General features: G+C 58.5%; 1 protein-coding gene across 2 annotated transcripts; it reads left to right on the top strand.

Moving 5' to 3' along the window:
• Positions 1-622: 622 nt before the first annotated feature.
• On the top strand, positions 623-15,667 carry METRNL (meteorin like, glial cell differentiation regulator). Of its 2 annotated transcripts, none has more exons than XM_015098887.4 (4): positions 623-1,049; positions 6,840-7,225; positions 14,119-14,178; positions 15,147-15,667. In XM_015098887.4, the coding sequence occupies exons 1-4, from the start codon at positions 889-891 to the stop codon at positions 15,467-15,469; spliced, it is 930 nt and encodes a 309-aa protein (XP_014954373.2). In that variant the 5' UTR covers positions 623-888; the 3' UTR covers positions 15,470-15,667. The 2 variants fall into 2 exon arrangements, with proteins under 2 accessions (XP_014954373.2, XP_042112137.1); XM_042256203.2 differs by lacking the exon at positions 623-1,049 and adding an exon at positions 1,112-3,774.
• Positions 15,668-21,489: the final 5,822 nt, after the last annotated feature.

Here is a 21,489-nt window from a genome sequence, read left to right as displayed (position 1 = left end):
AGGGTCCACCGCACACTCAACTGTGAGTCAGCCACATCACCGGCCACAGCCGGGCCTCCGCTCCCCCGTGGGCCGCGGGACTGGACAGTCTGAACTTCCGCAAAGCACACTCAGATCCCGTGGAGGGTGGGTGCCAGGAACATCCCTGACGGCCTCAGGCTGGTCACACAGCAGTGACATGGCCAGGCGCCCCTGCTACATCCCAGAGGCCATTCCGGACTCAGTCTGCCCGCGGGAGGGACCTGCCGGCCAGGCGCTCGGCCAGGGTCTGCACAGACACCGGGTCTCGGGTTTCTACCCCGCCCCCGCACCTTACAAGCCCGGGACGCGCTGCTGCCCTTCCCCCTCCCACTCGAAATTCCACTTTCCAACCTGGCTCTTCCCTCCCGGGCCCTCCTCCCCGTCCCTCACGCAGCCCTCTCCTCTCCGCGGCGTCCTAGCCTGTCCCACCCCTGAGCCACACGCCCCCGGCGCTCCGCGCCCCTGCCACGCCGCAGATTCGGGTATCCGCCGCGTCCAACCGGGCGTACTGGGCGCGGGGCGCGGGCGCAAGGGGCGGAGTTCCGGCGCGCGGGGGCGGACCCGGGGCGGGGGCGGAGCGGCGGGACGGGCACCGCCCCCCAGCTGAGCCGGGACCGGGACCGCGGACTTGCAGACTTCAGAGGCTCTGGCGGCGGCGGCGGGCGCGGACCTGAGCGCACGGGTCCAGCGGCTCCAGCGGCTCCGGCGGCCCCGACTCCGGCGGGGATGGGCGGGCGGCCGCCCTGGAGGCGCGGGGGGCGCGCGACCTGACCGCCTGGACTCGGAGCCCGGCCGCCCGGCCGCGCCGGGTCGAGGGTCTGCTCGGTTGCGCGGACGCGGGATAGGCGGCCGAGCCGGAGCCAGAGCATGCGGGGCGCGACGCGGGCGGCTGGGGGGCGCGCGGGGCAGCTGTGGCCGAGGCCCCCCGCCCCGGGCCCAGGACCGCCGCCGCTGCTGCTGCTGCTGGCCGTGCTACTGGGCGGCGCGGGCGCGCAGTACTCGAGCGACCTGTGCAGCTGGAAGGGGAGGTGAGTCCGCGCGGCGCGAGCCCGGCCCTCGCGTCCATTCCCCTCCCGCGCGGGCCGAGCGCGCGGGGGCTCGCGGGCCCGGGGGCCCGCTCTCCAGCCAGAGTGCGGTCCCCGCCCTCCCCCGCCCCCGGTTCTAGAACAAAAGAGCCCGCGGCGTCCCGGTCCCCCGGCCCAGAGGACGCCCAAGGGAAGGCGCGCCTGCAGCGCGGTGGGGTCGGTTCGGTCCGGCAGCCCGTTCTCCCGGCGCAGGATCGCGCGGGTCGCCACTCGGTTCCCAGAGAGCCGCAGCCCGGACCCCGCGACCCTTCACTAGAGGCGATCGGGGGTCAGCCCTCTGTCCCTTCCCGGGCTCTGCCCTCTGCGAGGAGTTGCGCGCCCCGGGCCGGGAGGAGCCGGGCCTGCGCTCAGGGCCGAGCGGGAAGGGACTGACGGGTCGGTAGGAGGGGGCGGCGGCTCCGGTGGTCGGAGACGGGGCCCTGGCGCTGACCGCGCGCTGACCACGTCGGTGCGGGCGGAGACGCGCGGGCGGGCACCTTGCGCCGGGCGAGTTCTGGGCCTGGTCGAGCCCCCCGCCCCGCCCGGTGAAGGTCAGGCCGCCCTTGGCAGCGCGCGCTGGGCTCGGCGACCCCCCTTCACGCCCTCCGCCAAGGCAGGCAGCCGAGGACTTTTTTCTTTTTTTTTTTAACTGCAGTGTGACAGGCAAGTCACAAGCGTGGGTGGGGAGTGGGGGTGGTTGGTGAGAGCGCAGCTACTCAGGACGAGAACACCCGTCTACCAGGGCGCCGGCCAGAGCCCGGCACCTCGCTGTCGGAGAAGACGGCATGTGCTTCGGGAGTTGCGGGTTCAAGAGTTTGCAGAGGAACGGAGATGCTAGCGTTGTCTTCTCCGAAAACACTGTGGGCCGGGACTCCCTTGGGGTCTGGGTGTCCGGGCGTCCCACCGTGCAGGGCCCCTAAAACCCTGCCTTCTGGTGGGAAGACTCCCGCTGGCAGACGCCTCATGCTGTGGGGGTGTCATGGGGTTATTTTGAGTGAAGACGGTTTTTCCGAGAAGGGCAGGGTTGTGCCAGGGTGCTGGGTTGTGCGTCAGCAGGGCAGCTGCTGGTCATCTTGGATACGTCCAGACCCAGTGTGCGTGCTCCTCCGTGGGATTTTCCCGGCAAGAATACTGGAGTGGGTTGCTGTTTCCTTCTCCAGGGGATCTTCCCCATCCAGGGATCAAACCCACGTCTCCTGCATTGCAGGCAGATTCTTTACTGCTGAGCCACCCGGGAAGCCCCCAGTTCTCTGTGGAAATTAGCAATCACGTTGCTCCTTTCTCTCTACTTCCCACCCATCCCAGAGTGAAGGTCGCGGTGTCCTGAGGTTGGGCTGGTGTCACCCGCCCTCTGGGCTGCAGAAGGTCTCCCACCAGCAGGGGTTGGTGGAGCTGAGACTGGGCCCTCCGCGGCAGATCCGAGCTCTGGGGGAGGGTTGGCCTGGAGAATGCTGGCGCCAGCACAGAGCTGGCTGGGAGCCTCTGACTCTGACACACTCTTCTGGGGCTGCCCTTTCCCCCCTCGCTGGTAATTAAACTCCCTGCTTTGCAGCCTCTGCTGGATGAATCAGTGCATCCCCAAAATGAGGCCTTGGGGTGTCCTGCTTCAGCAGATCAAAAACAGAAACCCAGTCCCACCCCTGTGAGCTTGAATTTCCAGAGGAGGAGCTGACACCCTGTTCACATTCTTGGAGGACCAGTGTGCAGAGGATGTCTCCTCTGGAGACCCGAGGGAGCTGAGGACCATGCAGGTGTTTGTATTGGGTAGAGGAATCCCTCTTCTTCCTGTGCATCCTCTTACCTACCTGCAGAAGCAGAGCCACTTGCCTGTACCCCCTTCTCCCTCCATCATTGCTAATGAACCCCTGGTCTTGGACACCCTCCAGTGTCCTCCACTCAACCTAAAGGTAGAAACTTGTCAAGGGTGGCTGCCGTGGCTGTAGAAGTTACGGGCAGGATCTGGAGCAGAGGTAGGTCCAAGTCACATTTCAGGAGCATAAAGACCCACTCCCACCCCCACCGCCTCTGGCGTTGTAATCGCTGCCCCTCCAGTTACCTTTTTTTTTTTCTTTCTCTCTCACAGATCAGCTGACAGATTCTTACCCTGGTGCACTGGTTTGCCTGCTGATTCTATAGCGTTTATGACTTTTTATGAGCTGTTCTAAAGACGGCACAGGGTGGTGCAAGCCCCAATGCGCCGGGCGGTTTCTGATCGCCTGATACGAAGGGAGTTGCTTGTTTATGACACTGGCCACTCACATTTATTTGACAGGCTGGATGTGTTTCTGGGTGTATCCAAACAATTAAGTAGAAGGGTTTGAAATCCCTCTCCCTCGGCCAGGGCAGGATGCGTCCTATCTTTATTAGGCCCTGGTCATAAAGGTGGACCATGAACTTTCCCACTGTGACGGGCTGGGCACTGCTGGTATGTCACACCTGGGCTGTCTCTCCTGCGAGGTGGGGAAATGAAAGGTAACTCCAGGAAGCAGAGCCTTTTGGTTTCGCCCTTGATCTGAAGCTCTTCCTGACTTTAGTCAACCAGAGACCATCACTTCCTTCTAGTGACTCAAGGTTTGGACCAGGCTATGGGTATGAGTGGTGTGGGCTCTGCTGCCACCACACTGACCCCGTCAGATAGTCCCTGCAGCAACTTGGAATTTGCCATCTTTCCCATAAAGGTGCTCCACAGGTGTGTGTCCTCCTGGGGAGTGACTCTTGCCAACTCCCACCCCCCCCTTTTTAATGCATTAATTCAGTTAAAATAATCCAAGATCAAATCAGTTTTCTCAGTTTCCTAAGGCTGAATAGAACCATATATTTTTTCCCTGCATCCTTGAGCTTCATCACATCAGGGCATAGTTATTTCATTTTTGCTTGGTTAGGATGTCATTTGCATGTCATATGAAAATCGTAAAATACCATCACCAGTGACCATTACCCATGTGTTGTGTGTTTGCATCTCCAGCACTCTTGCATTAACAGAGGTTTTTTTCAGTGTTTCAGTGGTGACTAGATTTTCCGATAGGTACTAGGTAGACCGTGAATCTTCTACTTCAGCTGGCCCCAGGCTGAACTGAGCAGATGTCTGCCTGAATGGAGCTCTTGCTGTAATGCGACCGTGGACACTCCTGTGTTGGGTGCCTAGTGGGAGTCTTGTTGGTCCTGATGTTTTAGTAGAACAAGAGAGAAGCAGCAGAGGTGGTGACTTCCCTGGTGGTTCAGTGGCTAAGACTCTGTGCTCAGAATGTAGGGGGCCCGGGTTTGATCCCTGGTCAGGGAGCTAGATCCCACATGCCATAACTAAGAGTTCACATGATGCAGCTAAAGGTCCTGTGTGCCACAACGAAGATAGCAGACCCCATGTGCCGCAAGTAGGAACTGGCACAGCCAAATAAATAAATAAAAATAAATAATTTTTAAAAAAGAGAGAAGAGGCAGAGCAGAGCCTGTGCAGATTCTGGGGATGGGGTGGACCTGCTAGAGGGGAAAGTGATGGGTGCCAAGTGATTTCTTGTTTGTCCACTGTCTCTTTGTTGCTAGTCCTCTTTTAGGTGGTGAGTGACTTGTTAGTAAATGGATGCATGTGGTCATGTGCACAGGCTGGTGGTGGCAGCCCCCGGGGCCTCGGGTCCACCTCCCCCTGGGCAGCGTGGGCTGGCCATCAGTCCCCATGAGGGCTGCCTTCACCCCTGCCAAGACGTGGGTGGAGAGTAAGCCCACCCCTGTTCCCCCCTCCACTGTTGAGGTTAAGGCAGCTTAGTGAGAGGTACGGCCTCTGCCGTGGGTTCTCCACTCCCTTGGCCCCTAGGGTCCCCTCTTCCCACTGAGAAGGAAGTAAAACCTTTAACGGGATGGTTTTTGTGGGAGAGAGAGTTGAGGATTGGTGCCTGGGCATCGGGCAAGTGTCCAGCTGCCCCTTGAGGCTGGAGCCAGGAGAGGAGGGACACTGTGATAAAGTTTGTTTGGCTGCATAAGAGCTGGGCTGATTATAGTCATCTGTGGCAACCACACACCATTTAGTCTAATTTTGTCACCCAGCACTGTAATTACACCCATCCCCTCCTGTGTGTCAGATGAGCTTGTGTGAGTTTTATGTGGCTGTAATTTGTAAGTCTGTTCTGCGTGTGCGGCCCCGGTAGGCGTCTGAGGCCAGGCTGCCTATGACCCAAGGCCTTGGGGGTGGGGAGTGGGGTTATGAGGGAGTTCACCTCCTTGACACCTCCTTCTGATGTGGTCTGCAGGGTGACTGTGCAGCCCCAGCCTGCAGCTGGCCGTCGTATGAAAAGCGAGGCTTTTCGGGGCCCCGAGCATGAGTCACCAACAGTAAATGCAAACCATATGTTATGTGTTTTCTCCTCTGCAGAAAAGGTTTCTGGTAACTCACTCAGGCCAGGGCTCTGAATATAGCATTGTTTATTTCACGTAAAAATCCTAAGAATGTGGGTGAACCTGTCTGAGATCTGATCAGAACCAAATTTCATGTAATAAAACACTTAGTTGAAGTCACCGGGTTGAGTTCCAGGGCTGCTCAGTGGTCATGACGTAACCGTCACCACAAGCTGACATTTACATTACAAGTTTTGAGTAAGGGAAACTTGAACGTTTTTGATGGTTTCAATTTCTCGAAAACATAGTGTTACAACTTACTCAAGACCTGCCACCCTGAGAGCAGAGCACACTTCATTTTTTCCTGTTTGGCATTTATTAGGACTGAAACCCACTGAACTCCTCAGCAGTCCCCATCGGGAAGACAGGCATCCCACAGATCTTTTGTGGTCTTTTTCCACAGTTCCCTCCTGTGTCTCCCCATGGAGGACCTTTCCTTGACTTGTGTATCTTGCTTTGATGAAATTTGAGTTTGTTTTGGGAAAAAAAAAAAAAAAAAAGATTGGCAATGCAGGGTCTTCAGGTTTACAAATGAATGACAAAGCGGTCACATCATTGCCTTCAAGACAATAGGAACATTGTGTCTAATGGGGACCCTAAAGACAAAACTTACCAACAACTCCCCCCCCCCCAACCAAATTGCTAACGTTCCCTTTGGTTTAAAAGCTGCTCCCTGGAGTGCATTCTTTATTGTCTGTGCATGGCATTCCAGCCTGCTTCCTGTCACTTGAATCTGCTCCCTGGTCTCTACTCCACTCAATGGGAATCTCCCATCAAATGAGCTTCCTGACCCTCATTTGGTCATCTGGAACCTGGGTTGGTGCCAACATCTTGCTGGTGTTTCCCTGTTTATTTTTTGGAAGATCCGTCCCTTCCATGTTTCCCACCTCCACTGCACCCGTCACCATCCCAGCTCAGGGAGAAACTCCAAGGACTTGGGCTCAAGGCCAGTGGAGTGTCGGGGTGTTGAGAGGGCCCAGGAGCCAGGAGCTCCCACATGCACCAGAGTGCTCAGAGCCAGACGAGTGGGACCACGTGGCCGCACCTCCTCCCTGGAGATGGGCCCTCAGTTGCATGGTGGCCACAGCGCCCACCTGTCTGTGGGCGAGGGGTGCTGCCGTGCCCTGCCAAGTTGCTTCAGTCGTTGTCTAACTCTTTGCAACCCTATGGACTGTAGCCTGCCAGGCTCCCCTGTCCATGGGATTCTCCAGGCAAGAATACTGAAGTGGGTTGCTGTGCCCTCCTCCAGGGGATCTTTCTGACCCGGGAATCAAACCCATGTCTACTGCGGCTCCTGCATTGTAGGTGGATTCTTTACCGCGGTGCTCAGGTGCATCTCCCGACTGACGTGTCTCTCCCCCTCCACAGCGGGCTGACGCACGAGGCCCACAGGAAGGAGGTGGAGCAAGTTTACCTGCGCTGTTCGGCGGGCACCGTCGAGTGGATGTACCCGACTGGGGCGCTCATCGTGAACCTGCGGCCCAACACCTTCTCGCCCTCCCGGAACCTGACTCTGTGCATCAAGCCCCTCAGGGGCTCCTCGGGGGCCAATATTTATTTGGAAAAGACTGGAGAACTGAAACTGCTGGTGCGGGATGGGGACCTCGGGCCCGGCCAGGCGCCGTGCTTAGGCTTTGAGCAGGGGGGCCTGTTCGTGGAGGCGACGCCACAGCAAGACATCAGCAGGAGGACCACGGGCTTCCAGTATGAGCTGACCAGCAGGCGCGCGGGGCTGGACCTGCACGCCCTGTCGGGTGAGTGTGGCACGCAGGGTGCGGGGGTGGCCTCGGCGGGGGGGGGGGTCCTCTCCTGTTTGCTGGGCCTGTCCTTCATCCATCGTCTCCTGCCCTGACCTCCTCCCATGGGGAAGAATATCCAGGCAAGAACACGCTACCTGAGTCTGGGCTTCAGACCTGGCGGGTCTGCCTGAGGGTGGCCGAGGCTGCCCCTGGTGTGCTGTGGGCAGTTTGGACTCAGGACGATGGCCGTGGGTCAGAACAGAGCCGTGACACGGTCCTGGCCCCTAGTACACTCTTCTTCCCTGGACCAGCTGTGACTGCAATTTGAAATGGGTGCTTTTACCGTCCAAACTCCTCCAGAGTTTCTCCCGAGACACGAGTCGGTGAGGTGCTCTGGGTGTCGGCTGCAGACCCTGAAACATTTGAGTTCTGGGTGGGAGTTGAGGCTGATTCCTGTTCCGGAGCTGAGGTGTCCTGAATCATGAGCCAGTCCCGGGTTCCCGAGCCGATTTATGTGTGGGTGTCAGTGAGGACTCACCCCTGTGGAGCGAGGGCACCAGCGCCATGCCAGGCGGGGCGACTGAGTGGCTGTGATGATCCGGGGACTCCGGGCGAGGTCCCCAAGGGAGTCTCTGGGTGGCTGAGGGCTGGTGTGTTGGCTTCAGATTTTCCTTCCTTCTCTTTGAGGCCAGCAGACAGCTCTGCTGAACCCCGTGGGGAGAGCAGTGTTGGTCTCTGGAAGTTCTGTGGGCAGAAAGGAGTGTGTGGCTCCAAGAGCTCCCACACAGGGTAAACTCAGGGTCCTCATCATTTCATCAGGGACAACCAGGCCCGCGGGGCTGTAGCCCCGAGGCACAGATGGCTTTGCAGGGTCCGAGTGTGTGGGGTGGGGGCTGGTAGCGCTTGGGTGCACCATCGGCACCATCTTCCTCAGTTCCAAAACTAGTTGGTAGCAAGATGCCTCCCAAGGGGAAGGTGGGAGCTCAGATTAGCTTGGGGGCAGGTTCTAGGCAGCTGTTCTTCAGTGACCGGCTGAGATGATGGGCCCTTGGGGGTGCTTTGGCATCAAGTGATGGAGGTGAGGCAGGGGTGCTGCTCACACCCCATAGTGCATGGGGCAGCCCCAACACGGAGAATGAGCTGGCCCCAAGTGTTGGCATGGTCCCTCCACCATGGAGGATGGCCTGGCCCCACGCGTCAGCAGTGCTGAGGGTGAAGCACCTGGTATGAGGGGTGGATCAGCCCCAAGAATAGTAGAATCTCCACATTTTAGTGAATAAAATCTTCCACTGGGAAAACTCAGACCTCCTAGGATTTGAAATGTAGACTTTTCTCCTGAGTGTAAATCTATAGAATATTGTCCTGTTGTTCTTGACTCCGATGATTTTCTAAAACCTTAACTCTCTCTCGACCTAAACTGGTCTGTTATAGAGTTTTAGCGTATGACTGCCCAGGTAGGACCCCTTCCCCCAGGGCCTGACTGGGTAGGACCCTGTCAGGAATGCTGAAAGTGGCTATAAAACCCCAGGACTTGAATAAAACTTTAACCACAACAGCCTTTATCTTGATCACCAGCAAGTGATCACCGGGGCTCTCTCTGGTGTGTATGCGTATGGAGCGGGGAGCCACTGGAGATAAACTCGCCATAAAAACAAAATCTGGAAAAACCCAGTCCCCAAATTTGATGTGTCTGACCATGGCGATGGTTGGCGGAGGGGGCGGATATTAGGAACTTGCTAGCAGTCCTTTTACTGATTAAAATGTTGAAGGGTTGAGACCAATGAGCTACTGGTCACTTGTTCTCTCCGGCTGGAATTTTGTTCTGCTTTGCTGTGCGGCTCCCACCAGATTCTCAGAGGCCATGGTGTAAAGGTTTTTCCGCGATGCCACCTGGGTGATCTGGTCAGCACAGACTGGAGTCTCTGGTGGAAAATGCAACCTGGGATGACTCAGCCTGTGACTCAGCCCTGGGGACCTGAGACTTTCTCTCCCCTTCCCCCAGACCCCAGGTCCATGTCTCCAGGCTAGGGCAGTAAGTGGATTTGGGAGAGCCCCGTGGGGTCCCAGAGAGGAGGCCCCATGTGATGAGGTGGGTCATCTGGTCACTAGCCAGGGCCCCACACTGGTTGCATGGCTGCGGCTGGACACTGGGCTGCTGGGGTGCTCTTGTTACCCCCAGCCATATGCTTGCCTGGCCCTGGAGTGTCACGTTAAATCTGGGGCCTGCAGCGATCCCAGGGACCCTGGGGGTGGTGGGGCGTGAGTGTCCGTCTATCTGCCCAGTGGCTGGGGCGCTGGCCTGGGGCAGTATAGATGCAGTGACTGTCAGAACTGGAGCTGGGAACTCAAGACGCTCCCAGGGTCTGGCAGCTGTGGGCCCAGCACCTCTCTGTCCTAAAGAAGGCGAGGGTAGCAGGGATCCGGGAAGGCTGGTCCGTCCCTTCTCCCCAGGGATGCGTCCCTAAGCTTTTAATGCCAGAGGAATGGGTACGTAATGTGGAATGCTGGTCCCAGCCATCTGGCAGCAGTGACCTCCCCCGGGACCGGGCGGGCTCTCAGAGGGCAGTGCCCTCCTGTCTGGCCCTGGCTCCATCTGGGAGACCCAGGTGAAGCCAGATCCCTGGTGCGTGGGCCCTGGAGGTAAGCGCACGTCCTGGGGCCGAGAAGCCCAGGAAGCAACCTGCTGGGGAGGTGGACAAGCCTTCCCCCTCGCCGATGAGTCACGAGTTCCAGTTGGTGCTGGCAGGAGAGCAGAGGCCCTGTGGGCCGGGATCCCGGAGGAGGGGAGGTGTGCATGAGCCTCGCCGGCCGCAGCTCTGGGTGGTTCCACCGGGCATGTTGACGGTGAGCGTGTCAGCCTCGTGTTCATCATGTTGCACAATCGGCTGCCTCGTATGAACTGAGACGTGCCGACAGCCAAAGAGGAGGCCAGAACAGAGAGGCAGGCGGAGACGGGGGCAGGCGGGCGACAGGGGTCCCTCAGCCCTGGGGGACTCAGGATTGGGCTGCCACATGGCCGGAGCGGGGGAACCTGCCCCCTCCCCTCCCCCTCCCATGAGGGTCTCGCCAGGCACCTGAGGAACCCAGCACTCCCTCCTCTGGTGCTGGAAAAGTCTGGCAGGATATAAAAGGCAGACGAGCAGCCAGATGCAACTCACTAGTGGAAGAAGCTCCAGGCCACGCCTGGACCGTGTGCTGAGGCCTCATTGTGGCCCCGGCTGACCATCTTCCGCAGGGTCCCAGTATACTCGGGTAAACAGGCGCTGGCAGCACCCTCGTGGCCCAGTGGCCTGGGGGACCCATTGGGGTGGCCAGCAAGGGAGGGCAGGGGTGTTACTCGGTCTGGTTCTAAGGGACAGAGGTAGACCCCATCTTTGGGGTTCTTCTGGGACCCTTGATTCCAGCCTGTTCTTTTAATGCTTAGGGAGCAGAGAAGCAGGGGAGGGCTGTGTGTGATGCCCACCTGGAGCTGGCCCCCTGTGTGCAGGTGAAGGGGGACAGCAGTAGTGTTTCAGATCCACAGCTGGAGGGTGGGGAGGGGCAGGAGGACTCACCCTTGTGCCAGCCGTGAAGGCTCAGGAGTGGCACCCATCACTGCTTGTGGGTGCCAGGTGGGGTGAGGCGGCCTGGGTCCCACAGTTTCTGATGGGCTTCACCTCCCCATCCCCTTTGAAACCGCTCTGTTGATGAGTCAGAGGCAAATGACCCCTTTGGGGGGTCCCTGCTGAGATTCCCCCCCTTCAGGCACCTTAGAATATAGGAGTGGCCTTGAGGGGCCATGGGAGATAAACAACAGCGTGCAGGAATGAGAAGAAACTTGGTTATTTCCTGGAAACAGAACTTAATTTTTTCCCTGAAAATTTAGTTTCTTGCACCAGTGCTTTTCCAGCTCCCCAAGTCATTATTAAGATTACCTTTCATCTTATCCAGCTCCGGGCTCTTGGGGTGGAAGGTGTGACTCCTTGCCCACCAGGAAAAGGAAGGGAGGAGAGCAGGTGTGGAGGAGACGGCTGGTGAGCGGGGGGGAGTTCCTTGTGCTTGTGGGGCCTCTAACGGGGTGGCCAGCCTGAGTTAGGCCCCTCAGGGTCCTGTGGGACGATGTTACCTTGCAGCCTGGAGTTGGGGTGAGCGCGGGGTTGTCGTGCCAATCAGAGGAGGCTCTCGGCTTAGGGAACACTGGCCACTTCGCCACCTGCACTTTCCTCCCTGTTGAAATGCTGCGTTTCCCCACCTGGTGAGGCTGTGCTGGAGACCCCAGAGGGTGTCTCATACCAGATCTCCATCCCAGTCATCCTCACCTGGGCCGTCCCACCTGCTGAACCAGCATCCCACCATCTGCAAACATCTCCTTGGGCGTCGGGCTGCCCGGAGCCTGACAGTAGGGTGCTGCCCTTCCCATCTGTACCTGCCATTCTCACCTGCGTCCTGCCACCCCCAGGCTGGTCTCCTCGACCCTGTTTTTTTTCCCCACTTCATTCAGTTCATTTTTTACACATTCCAGAGTAATCTGCTCCATGTCCACACTCCCCTGCCCCTCCCCTTTTCCGAGAACCACAGGCCAGAATTCCACCCTGCCCCTGGGTCACCCCCTCCCCACCTTCCCCGCAAGGAAACGAGATTCGATGTGTCAGGAACCAGCGCATTCCACTCTGCCTTTACAAGCCTGACTCCGATTAATAATTGTTTCCAGACTGCTGCCGTTAGCATCTGCAGCCTGGATTCTCCACGAAGGTGCCTACACTTCTTAAAGCTCAGGGTCAGAGAGAGTCGCAGGGGGTGCGGGATTTGTTAGCTCCAGCTGTCAGGGTGGCGCCAGCTCACTGAGGCTTCGGCAGGAGGGGTCTGCAGGCTGCTGCCCACCTGCCTCTGGGGCCACCGGGTCCTTGGACATCCTCCATGGGACTGGGCTTGAGTCAGGACCCGGGACAAGCTTGTGCCACCTTTTTCCCCAGCAGTCAGCCAAGGTCCTGGGGCCTATGACCCACAGAAGGTAAGGCTCCAGGGCTTGGCAATTACACATACCTAGGCCTGCAGTCCGACCAGGTTGCGTGGCCTGGGCCCATCTCAGCTTCTGGAGAGCTTGTGCGGACCTCACCTCTCATCCCCCTGCCCTTGGAGTTTGCAAGGCCCGGCCCCAGGGTCCCAGATGGGGGCCTCTGCCCCTTGGGGGTACTGCCAGGATGGGAAGTCTCCCAACTGCCATGTCTCATAAGATACAAGTCCCCCCAGTGCACGTGAGGCCGTGCAACCCACTTTCCTCACCATAGTGACTTCTGTCAGGCCCACTGTGGGCAGGAGGCTCCCAGCAGGCTAGAGGTGGGGGACCCCCAGTGGACCACCCTCTTTTTCAGGGGAGGCCTCAAGGCTGGGGGTCCACACTCATGACCAAGAGCCACAGGTGGGCAGAAGGCACGGGATTTGGAGCTGGGGTGGGAGGTGCTCCGTCCTCTCAGATGCTTCCGACGCGTCCAACAGGCTGTTCTTGTTCTGCGGCTTCTCCTTTTTCCTGATAACTTGGCAGAAGCACCCGTGAGTCATGTACTCGCCAGACTGGACTGGGATGCGTGCACCCACCCCCACCAGGGGCAGGACAGGAAGGCCAGTGCTCTGGACACGTCATGTCCATCCTCGGGGGTCCCAGGATGCTGGAGACTCCAGGGTCATCTCTGGGTGCCCCTCCACACACTCTGGGTCCTGGAGGCCCCTCCTGTTCTCCTCCGCGTCTCCCTGTCTCCTCCAGGGCCCAAGTCACTACAGCCCCTGGGCAGGTGACGGCTCAGCCCAGTTCACAGCCAGGCAGGCAGACAGCTGTAGCTTTGTCCAGCCCAGTGGGCGTCAAGGCTGGAGACCCTGTGGGGCCTTTAGAATATGAAAGGGCCGAGGGAAGCTTGTCCTGGTGAACGTTCATACCTAATGTTTCTGTTGTTAGGGAGTTTGGGCCCCTAGAAACAGGTGAGGAAAAGTGCAAAATCAGAGCCAAATGATAAACTCGTGTCTCCCCACATCCACTCTTGAGTTAGGAGCACCGTGGTCCCCAGGGGTCCCCTGAGTCTCGAGGTTTCTCTTTCCCCCATCCCCAGCCTTTCTGGAGGGCTCCTGCCCGTCTGAGTCAGCAGGTGGAGGGCAGAGTGAGGACTGACCTGGGGCAGAGGCCCACCGAGAGGGACTGGTTTGTCTGGAGGAATCAGCCCCCTCCAACATCTCGGGATCTCAGAGGGGATCCTGTGAACTGGACTTGCTGTGAAAGATGTCTGGAGGGGTTTGGAGGTGGTCATCTGGTCCCATCAGTTAGACAAGGACTCCACCACTGAAGCAGGTGGACACGTCTCTCACTTCCACCAATGCATTTAGCAGGGCCACAGCCTCGTGGTGCTTCTAGACAGTGCTTTGACCTCTTGTGGAATGGGGGTGGCAGATGGGACCGTGGGGACAGGCAATGTGAGTGGGAGGCCCTGGCATTTCCAGGCCTGACCACCGAGGCCACGCAAGGCTCTTGGCCAGGCTGGTGTCAGGAATGCGGCTTCAGATGAGCTCAGGTTGGTTTCGGCACCGAAAAGCAAATTAGAGCCCAGTGGTTGCTTACCAAGTGTGACTGCAGACATGAGCTGAGTGCAGTCCAGCATAAAACTCCACTTGCCCTTCATTTTCATGCCATCACAGGCGGCCTAGGTGAGCCTGGAGCTCCTAGAGACGTCTCCCCACCCACGAGGTGGAGGTCATGGTCTCGCCTGCTGGCTCTCTCTTGGCACCTTGATGGCAGAGGCCCCCGGGCCTAGACAGTTGCTGCTGACAGCAGAGGATTTATAGGATGTCATGTGGCCTGCGTGCTGAGGGCGGGAGGGTCTGTGTTCCTCGAGCTTCCACAGGCCCCATCTGACCCTGCACCTGGCTCTCTCCTCTCCCTGCAGCCCCGTGCCGCCCTTGCAGCCACACAGAGGTTCTCTTGGCTGTCTGCACCAGTGACTTTGGTGAGTATGCTGGAGGGTCCCAACATGTGGGAGAAATAAACTCCCCGGGGGGAAGAGACTGTGCTTAAGACTGGGCTTGCCGCCCGCCCCCCCCCCCACCATCACCAATTGCAGGTCATGGGAAAATGCCTTCCTTTCCACTCATTTAGAGTGACCCCCACCCCACCCCAGCCCAAGGGAAGGGACCTGTGTGCAGGACCGGGCGAGAGTTGGGAATTCCTCTTTAAGGTGGGAATTCCTATTTGAGGGGATATTGAGCATTTTCCTGCTTTGTGCTTGAGCCCGAGTCCTGGCGCCCCTGCCCATACCCAGGTTCCTTGCAGGCACCGAAGTGGGAGTTAGAGGCACTGACGGGGCTAGGGCTGAGGTCAGGGACTCAGCCTCTGCCTGTTTGTGACATTGGCACAAACGTTCTTGGGTTAAGGGTGGCAACACTCAGTATGAGTTTGCTGGAACCGGCCCAGTAGGACCTGACTCAGCCCCCTAGGCTCCCAGGGCAGTTGGGGAGAGGAAGTGCAATCCTCCTTCTTTCTGGCCCCGCACAGACGGGATCTGGGGCCAGGCTAGGGGTCCCCAAGCTTGTGCCTGCTCTGTCTTTCTTCCTGTCACCTTCCTCTTCTCCAAGCTTCACCCTTTCTGTCCGATCTTGATGCAGAACCACAGCAGAACTTCGGTATTAACTGCAGTCATTTTTCTTGTTCCAACTTGAAAAGCTGGTGCACAGTGAGGTTTGTACCTTCTGTTTCCCCCCACTTCTGTGACTGGACCTTGAAAGAAGAGCATCTTTGCCCCCCAACAGTGTGAGTGGCAGAGCAGCCCCTAGGCAGCCTCTTGTGTGTGGATTGCACTTTTTAATGAGAATTTCTGGAAGGCAGCATTCAGGATCAGTTCCCAGTTTGGCTGCGGGGTGTGGGGTGTGCTCTTGGCTTGGTGAGCACCCTGCTGACCCCCCCCTCCTTCCTCTGCAGTCGTCCGAGGCTCCATCCAGAAAGTCACCCACGAGCCGGAGAGGCAGGAGTCGGCCATCCACCTGAACGTGAGCCGGCTCTACCGGCAGAAGAGCAGGGTGTTCCGGCCGGCCCCCGAGGGCGAGGGCGGAGGCTGGCGGGGGCGCGTCTCCACGCTACTGGAGTGCGGCGTCCGGCCCGGGCACGGCGAGTTTCTCTTCACCGGCCACATGCACTTTGGGGAGGCCTGGCTTGGCTGCGCCCCACGCTTCAAGGATTTCCAAAGGATGTACAGGGACGCTGAGGAGAGGGGGCTGAACCCCTGCGAGATGGGCACGGAGTAAGCGCCAGGTGACCGCGGCCGCAGCAGTGGACACCACACTGTGGTGAGTGCCTGGCGCTCAGGCCGAGTAGGCACACGCTGCATTGCGGCCTCACGAGGTTCCAGCCAAGGACTCCCTGCCGGATTGATCGGAGATGCTGTAACATGCCAACTAAGTTATTATATTTTTTTTAAAAAAGAAATGTCCATAGGAAGCAAACTCCCGTGTCGCAAAATGCTTTTGTGTCTTGTTTCGTACTGTTTTCTGGGCATCTGAAGTCACTGTGTTTGGCTGGTCTGTTGGGTGAAGTGTGGGGGCTGTAGCCCACCGTGGACGCCCGACACCAGGCTTGGGTACCATTCAAAGTTGTTTCTTATGATGGAAATTTATGGAGCCAGACACCTAATGGTTTTTCATTTTGTTTTTGGATTTTTAAAGGAGGGGCTTTGCCAGTCATCATCATTTTGGGACTGCAAGGTGTTTCCATTCCAGGGAATAAAGACCAGCCTCTGACGGATCAATGGCGCGTCTGTCTTCAGCCCTGGTCAGGGGTGTGTGGCCCTTAGCTGGGGGTCCAGGTCAGATCTTCTCCTGGGGTCAGTGCCCCCCACTGCCAGCCCTGGCGTGAGGGACCTTTCATACTGGACCCAACTCTAAGTGAGGCTGTTACCTCCATACTTACAACCCCTGTCTTTCTGGTGGACCAATCCCACCCCCTTCCTGTTAACCCAGATCCTGCCCTTTGACCTCAGCTTCCCCCAAACGCCTGATCCCAGGGCAAGTGTCTAGATACCTAGGGGCTGTTCTGAGCCCCAGATCCTCAAGGATGAGTCAGTATCCTACAGCTGCCGAAACAGATGACCACAACCCAGGAGCTTAAACAACAGATGCTTATTCTCTCACGGTTCTAGAGACCAGAAATTCAAAATCAAGGTGTGGGCAGGGCTGCGCTCCCTGCAACAGTGCCAGGGGAGACCCCTCCCTGTCTCTTCCAGCTTCTAGTGTTGCCAACAGTCCTTGGCCCTTGATCTGGTGGACACATCACAGTCTCTGTTCTGCTGTTCCTTGGCCTTCTTCCCTCTGAGTATCTCTGTCCACGTGGCCCTCCACTTATACGCCCAATGATTGCTGGACCCAAGCCCATCCTGATCCAGTAAGACCTCATCTTGACCATACCTACAAAGACTTCATTTCCAGATGAGTTCACATGCACAGGTTCTGGGTAAGATAAGAATCTCAGGAGATACTCTGTTCATCCTGCTAAGGGCTTCACCTTAACAGGTTTGTCATGTAATCAGACCCAAGGCTGTGATTCTTCCCAAGCAACTGCTGAGACGCCAAGGACCTGGGAGAGGCTGACACTGATCCCCTGCAGGGAAAACTCAGGCACACTGTGAGGAGTGGCTGTCTGCCGGCTCAGGCCTGTGGGTCAGCTCAGGTGTGCCCTGGCTCAGGCCTGTGGGCTCCTGCAGGTCGCAACAAGAAGCAGGTGCTCAATACCTGCCCAACAAGAAGCAGGGTGATGACCTGAAACAGCAGGTCTGGTGACGGGCACAGGTCCCACTGTGGCTAGTCACTGGGATGCGTTACACCAGGAGGACGCCTGTAACAGCAGCAGACGTGCCTGGTCCAAGGCAGGGGAGGAGCTGACCCGCTCCTGGGGTCACGCATTGGGTTTTCTGGGCTGGCTGGGCACGCGGATGCTGCAGAACCAGATTGTCGGGCTTTGGGCTGGCATCCCTCACGTCAGTCAATACAGGGACGCCAGGATCTGCCCCAGGAGGATCCGGGGCCTTGACCCCATGTGCTGATGTCTGGTGGACAGCAGTGTTTCCTCCACGTGAGGCTGAAGCTTTGCAGGAAGTGCCTGGGGGTAGAGGCCTCTTGGCGAGAGTCTGGAGGGAGCCTGGAGGGAGCGTGTTGGACAGGTTGGGGAGAGGGTGGGGTTTGGCGCTGAGAGTGCGGCCCCGCAGATGGGTGCCTAGTGCCGGCACGTGGGAGGTTTCTCTCTGGCCAAGCAGAGCCCTGGCAGTAGTCCAGGGCTGCTGGGTGTTGGGGAGGGGCTGGAAAGGTCACCATTTTTGAGGGGGTGCAGAGCCCCCACCTCCATCCAACCTGTGCCTTCCTGCTGCCCAGGGGCTGCTGTGGGGTCTGAGGCCCCCACATGCACCAGCCCACTCTCTTAACACCAGAACTCCTGCCCCCTCAACACTGGAGCCCTGAGGGGACTAGGCACCCAGAGGCTCTCTGGAGGGTCCTTATGACTGACCAGTGGCCCTTGGCTCTGGGCAACCCCCGTCTCTCTGTGGATGGAGAGGCCCGCAGCCCACTGTGGCTCCATCCAGAAGTTGAAGGGGAGGCGTGGAGGAGCCCTGAGTCCTGGCCCGGGGTGCCCTGGATCCCACCTCTGTCCTGCCAAGTGGTGCCCCCCACCCCCACCCCTCGTGTCCACTCCCTCCCATCTTGCACACTCTGCACCGGTCGGCCAAAGCCCAGAAACCACCCAAGAAACACCTCTTCCTGGCAGACCCTAAGTGAGATCCCTACTCTCTTGGCCTGTGACACTGGGCATGCTGATGGGAGCCCCAAGTCCCGGGCTGTCCAATAACATCAAGGTCAGGAAACACTGAGACTCAGCCATCATGGCATCCATGGGCAGCAGCTCTCCTGCTTCCTGATGGCACCCCTGTGCTAAGGGTGCTTTCCTAGCACACATATGGGTCCCTGGCCCTCTCCTCCTGCTGGTCTGGGCTTCCTGAAGCCTCAGGCTCCTGAACCCCAAAGCAAGGAGACCACCCACCTCTCCCCTGTCCCGACCACCTGAGGAGTCAGGCTGACCCTGCAACCTCCAGCTGGGGGCTGCTCATCATATGCCCCAGACCTCATTTCCAGCACCATCGTTGCCTGCCCGGAGGAGCCCGGGTGGGATGGACCCCAGGTGTAGGGGCTGTGTGCTCGCCAGGGCTTGGCCTTGACCCACGCCTGCCTGTGTGGTCCACTGGGACCCAGGGAAACCTCCAGACTGCTGCATGTGGGAGTCACTGGCCTGGCCTCCAGAGGCCAGCTGGCCTCCAGGTAAGGGCCCCTGTGGACATCCCAGGCCAGACTGGATGGCCTGACACATGTGCTGTCGCTCTGAGTCTCCTCTTTGCTGGGCGAGGGTGGAGCCTAGAGTCAGACGTACCTGTGGGGCTTCCATTCCAGCTCCAGCACCAGGAGGCTGCCCCGGAGCTGGGGGACAGTCAGCATGTAAACCGACAGGTGCTGAATCACACTGAGGTGACTGCTGGTGCCGAGGGAAACAGGGCAGAGCTGGGGCTGGGGGGCAGAGCTGGGGCTGGGATGCAGTGTGGGTGGGCAGAGGCGGATGAACTGCCGTTTTATCCATGGTGTTTGAGGTGGGGTTTGAGCCAGGCGTTGAGGAAGGGGGGAGCTGGTGTGTGGGAGGAGCAAACAGGCCTGGGAGGGAGGAATGCTGGGCGGGGACAGTGATGGAGCACCACGTGACCTTTCCCTTTGCTGTCTGCCTCTGGAGCACTGAGGAAACCACTCGGTTTTAGAGGAGGAGCAGGGTCTTCTGGAGACAATTCGTTTCAACCCCCTGCTGGCTGGGCCACGTTTCCACGAATCTAGTCCATATCCCTTCTGTCCTCTTCACCCGCTGTGGAGGGGATGGCAGACCAGTGGCTCCCAAAGGTGTCTCATTGGAATCCCTGGAGTAATTATCCACATAATCCCTGTGAATATGTTACCTGACATGGCAAAGGGGAGTTAAAGCCGCACATGGAACTAAGATTGCTAATCAGATGAGGAGATTATCCTGCTGGGCTTACTGTCATTACGTGTGCCAAGTCGCTTCAGTCGTGTCTGACTCTGCGACCCTATAGTCCATGGGATTCTCCAGGCAAGAATACTGGAGTGGGTTGCCATGCCCTCCTCCAGGGGATCTTCCCGACTCAGGGATCAAACCTGAGGCTCCTGCGGCTCTTGCACTGCAGGCAGATTCTTTACCGCTGAGCCACCGGGGAAATCTATTGTCACAGGCGTCCTTAAAAGAACCCATCTAAGGAGGAGAGTGAGAAGAGCGAGAACCAAAGAGACAGAGTGTGCTGGCTATGGAGGTGGAGGAGGGTCCTGCAGAGAGAGCCAACACCTGACACTCGAGAGCCAGGCGATCTAACCTTGTGTTGCTTTCTAAGCCACAAGTTTGTGGGAATGTTTTGCCACATCTGTAGGAGACAAACCCACCCAGGTACCTCCTTACCTGCGATGAAGGGGGCTTGGCAGTGTCCCCAGGCAGCCTGAGTGCTTGTGAATTCCCCCTAAAATTGTGTGCAGCGTGCCGTGTATGTGCCTGTGTCTGCGTTTTTAGAAAACTGGCCCCCAACTTGTATCTGACTCTCAGAGCTCAGTGATTCGTGTAGGTGGAAGCCACGGGGCAGGTGTGGTTTTTGATGCGAGGGACCGGGTTGCCTCCCCATCCCGTCTGTCTCTGTCTCTCTGTCTCTCCTTCTCTCTCTTAGCCCTCCACCCCCCCATCCCAGGTGTCTCCGCCACCCGATGCTACGTTGTAACCGGTTGCCTTTGAGCTCACTGCCAGGAAAGTCCAGGTGTGGTTCCAGCACTACCTGTCCTGAGTCACCTTCTTGCCCCAGGCACCAAGGGTGATGACGGGCCCCGGTGGCCCAGAGACCGCCTACCAGGCCCACCCGCAGCCCCCCTCTGCCCAGCGTCCTAGGCCTCTCTCACTGTGGGTGGCCCCTCTCAAGCCCTGCGCATGCCTCCTCCCCATTGCTCTCTCCTGTCCTGTCTGTGGACCGCCCACCCCCACCCCCACCCCCGCCCCGTCCCATCTTTCCCAGCTTCTCTTCTTCTCTGGCTGGATTTCGGGACCTCACCTGTGCCCCCTGACCCCCTCCCCGCAAGATGCCCCATCTGCCCTGCGTTTGGGCTCCACTCACCTGCACAGCTGACACAGATGTGGCATGACAGGGTGGGCTCAGAAGGGTGGGGACAGTCTCACCAGGGCAGCTGCAGGCACAGCTGGGGGTGGGGCGGGTCTGGACTCACTGGTTCCTTGCTGGTCCGTAGAAGTCCTGTCATGGCCTCAGATGGCTTTGCCCTTGGAGTGGGCCCACTTTGAGATGGGAGTAAGTACAGTAAATAGGAAGCCCAGCCTGGGGTTTTCCCCGTGAAACACTGCGTCCTGCCGCCTTGAATGGATGGATGGCATTTTCTCACCCTCCAAGATGACCCTCAATGTGCTCCAAAGTATTCCCAAGGCACTTTCAAGATGAGGCCCCTCCTGGAGGCCCCTCTGTCCTTTGCCCTTCCCACAGCATTAGGGGAAGAAGGGCAGAGTGGGATGGTACCTCCCTGCCCTGAGAGGGCTCCCTGGTCCCTTGTGCTCAGCACCCAGGAGGCTGGTGGAGGACTCTCACTACAGGATCTGTCCCCAGCTCCCAGAGGCCGAGGAAGCCCGCACCCCGGCCTGCACGGCCCTCGGTGACTTTGAACATGACATGTGGGCTTCCCAGGTGGCGCAGTGGTAAGAATCCACCTGCCAAGCAGGAGATGCAAGAGACGTGTGTTCGATCCCTGGGTCGGGAAGATCCCCTGGAAAAGGAAATGGCAACCCACCCCAGGATTCTTGCCTGGGAAATCCCCTGGACAGAGGAACCTGGTGGATTACAGTCCATGTAGTCACAAAAGAGTTGGACACAACTTAGCAACTATCAGCAGCAGCAGCAGCAACTACAACAGCCGTCCTACTTGCATCCTTGCGGTGGGTATGTCACTACTGGACCCCCACTTGGGACCCCCAGGCGGGGCCACCGTTCAACACCTCAGTGGACAAAGGACAGTGTGTGGAGGTGAGTGGTGCTGGGGTGTTGGGGCATGGAGTCTGCAGCCGGCATGTGTGAGCCTGGGCTCCTGTGTTCCTTTTCAGGGTCCTCTCTGAGGAGAGCGGAGATTGTCGTGGGTGTTAAATGGACTTTTCCCTAGCCATCTCCTTAGCTACCCCAGGGCCTGGGGGTATG

The sequence above is a fragment of the Ovis aries genome, chromosome 11 (assembly GCF_016772045.2).
Source record: "Ovis aries strain OAR_USU_Benz2616 breed Rambouillet chromosome 11, ARS-UI_Ramb_v3.0, whole genome shotgun sequence".
Lineage (NCBI taxonomy): Eukaryota > Metazoa > Chordata > Mammalia > Artiodactyla > Bovidae > Ovis > Ovis aries.
Note: the sequence above shows the minus strand (reverse complement) of the source record. Positions and strands in the feature narration are given on the sequence as shown.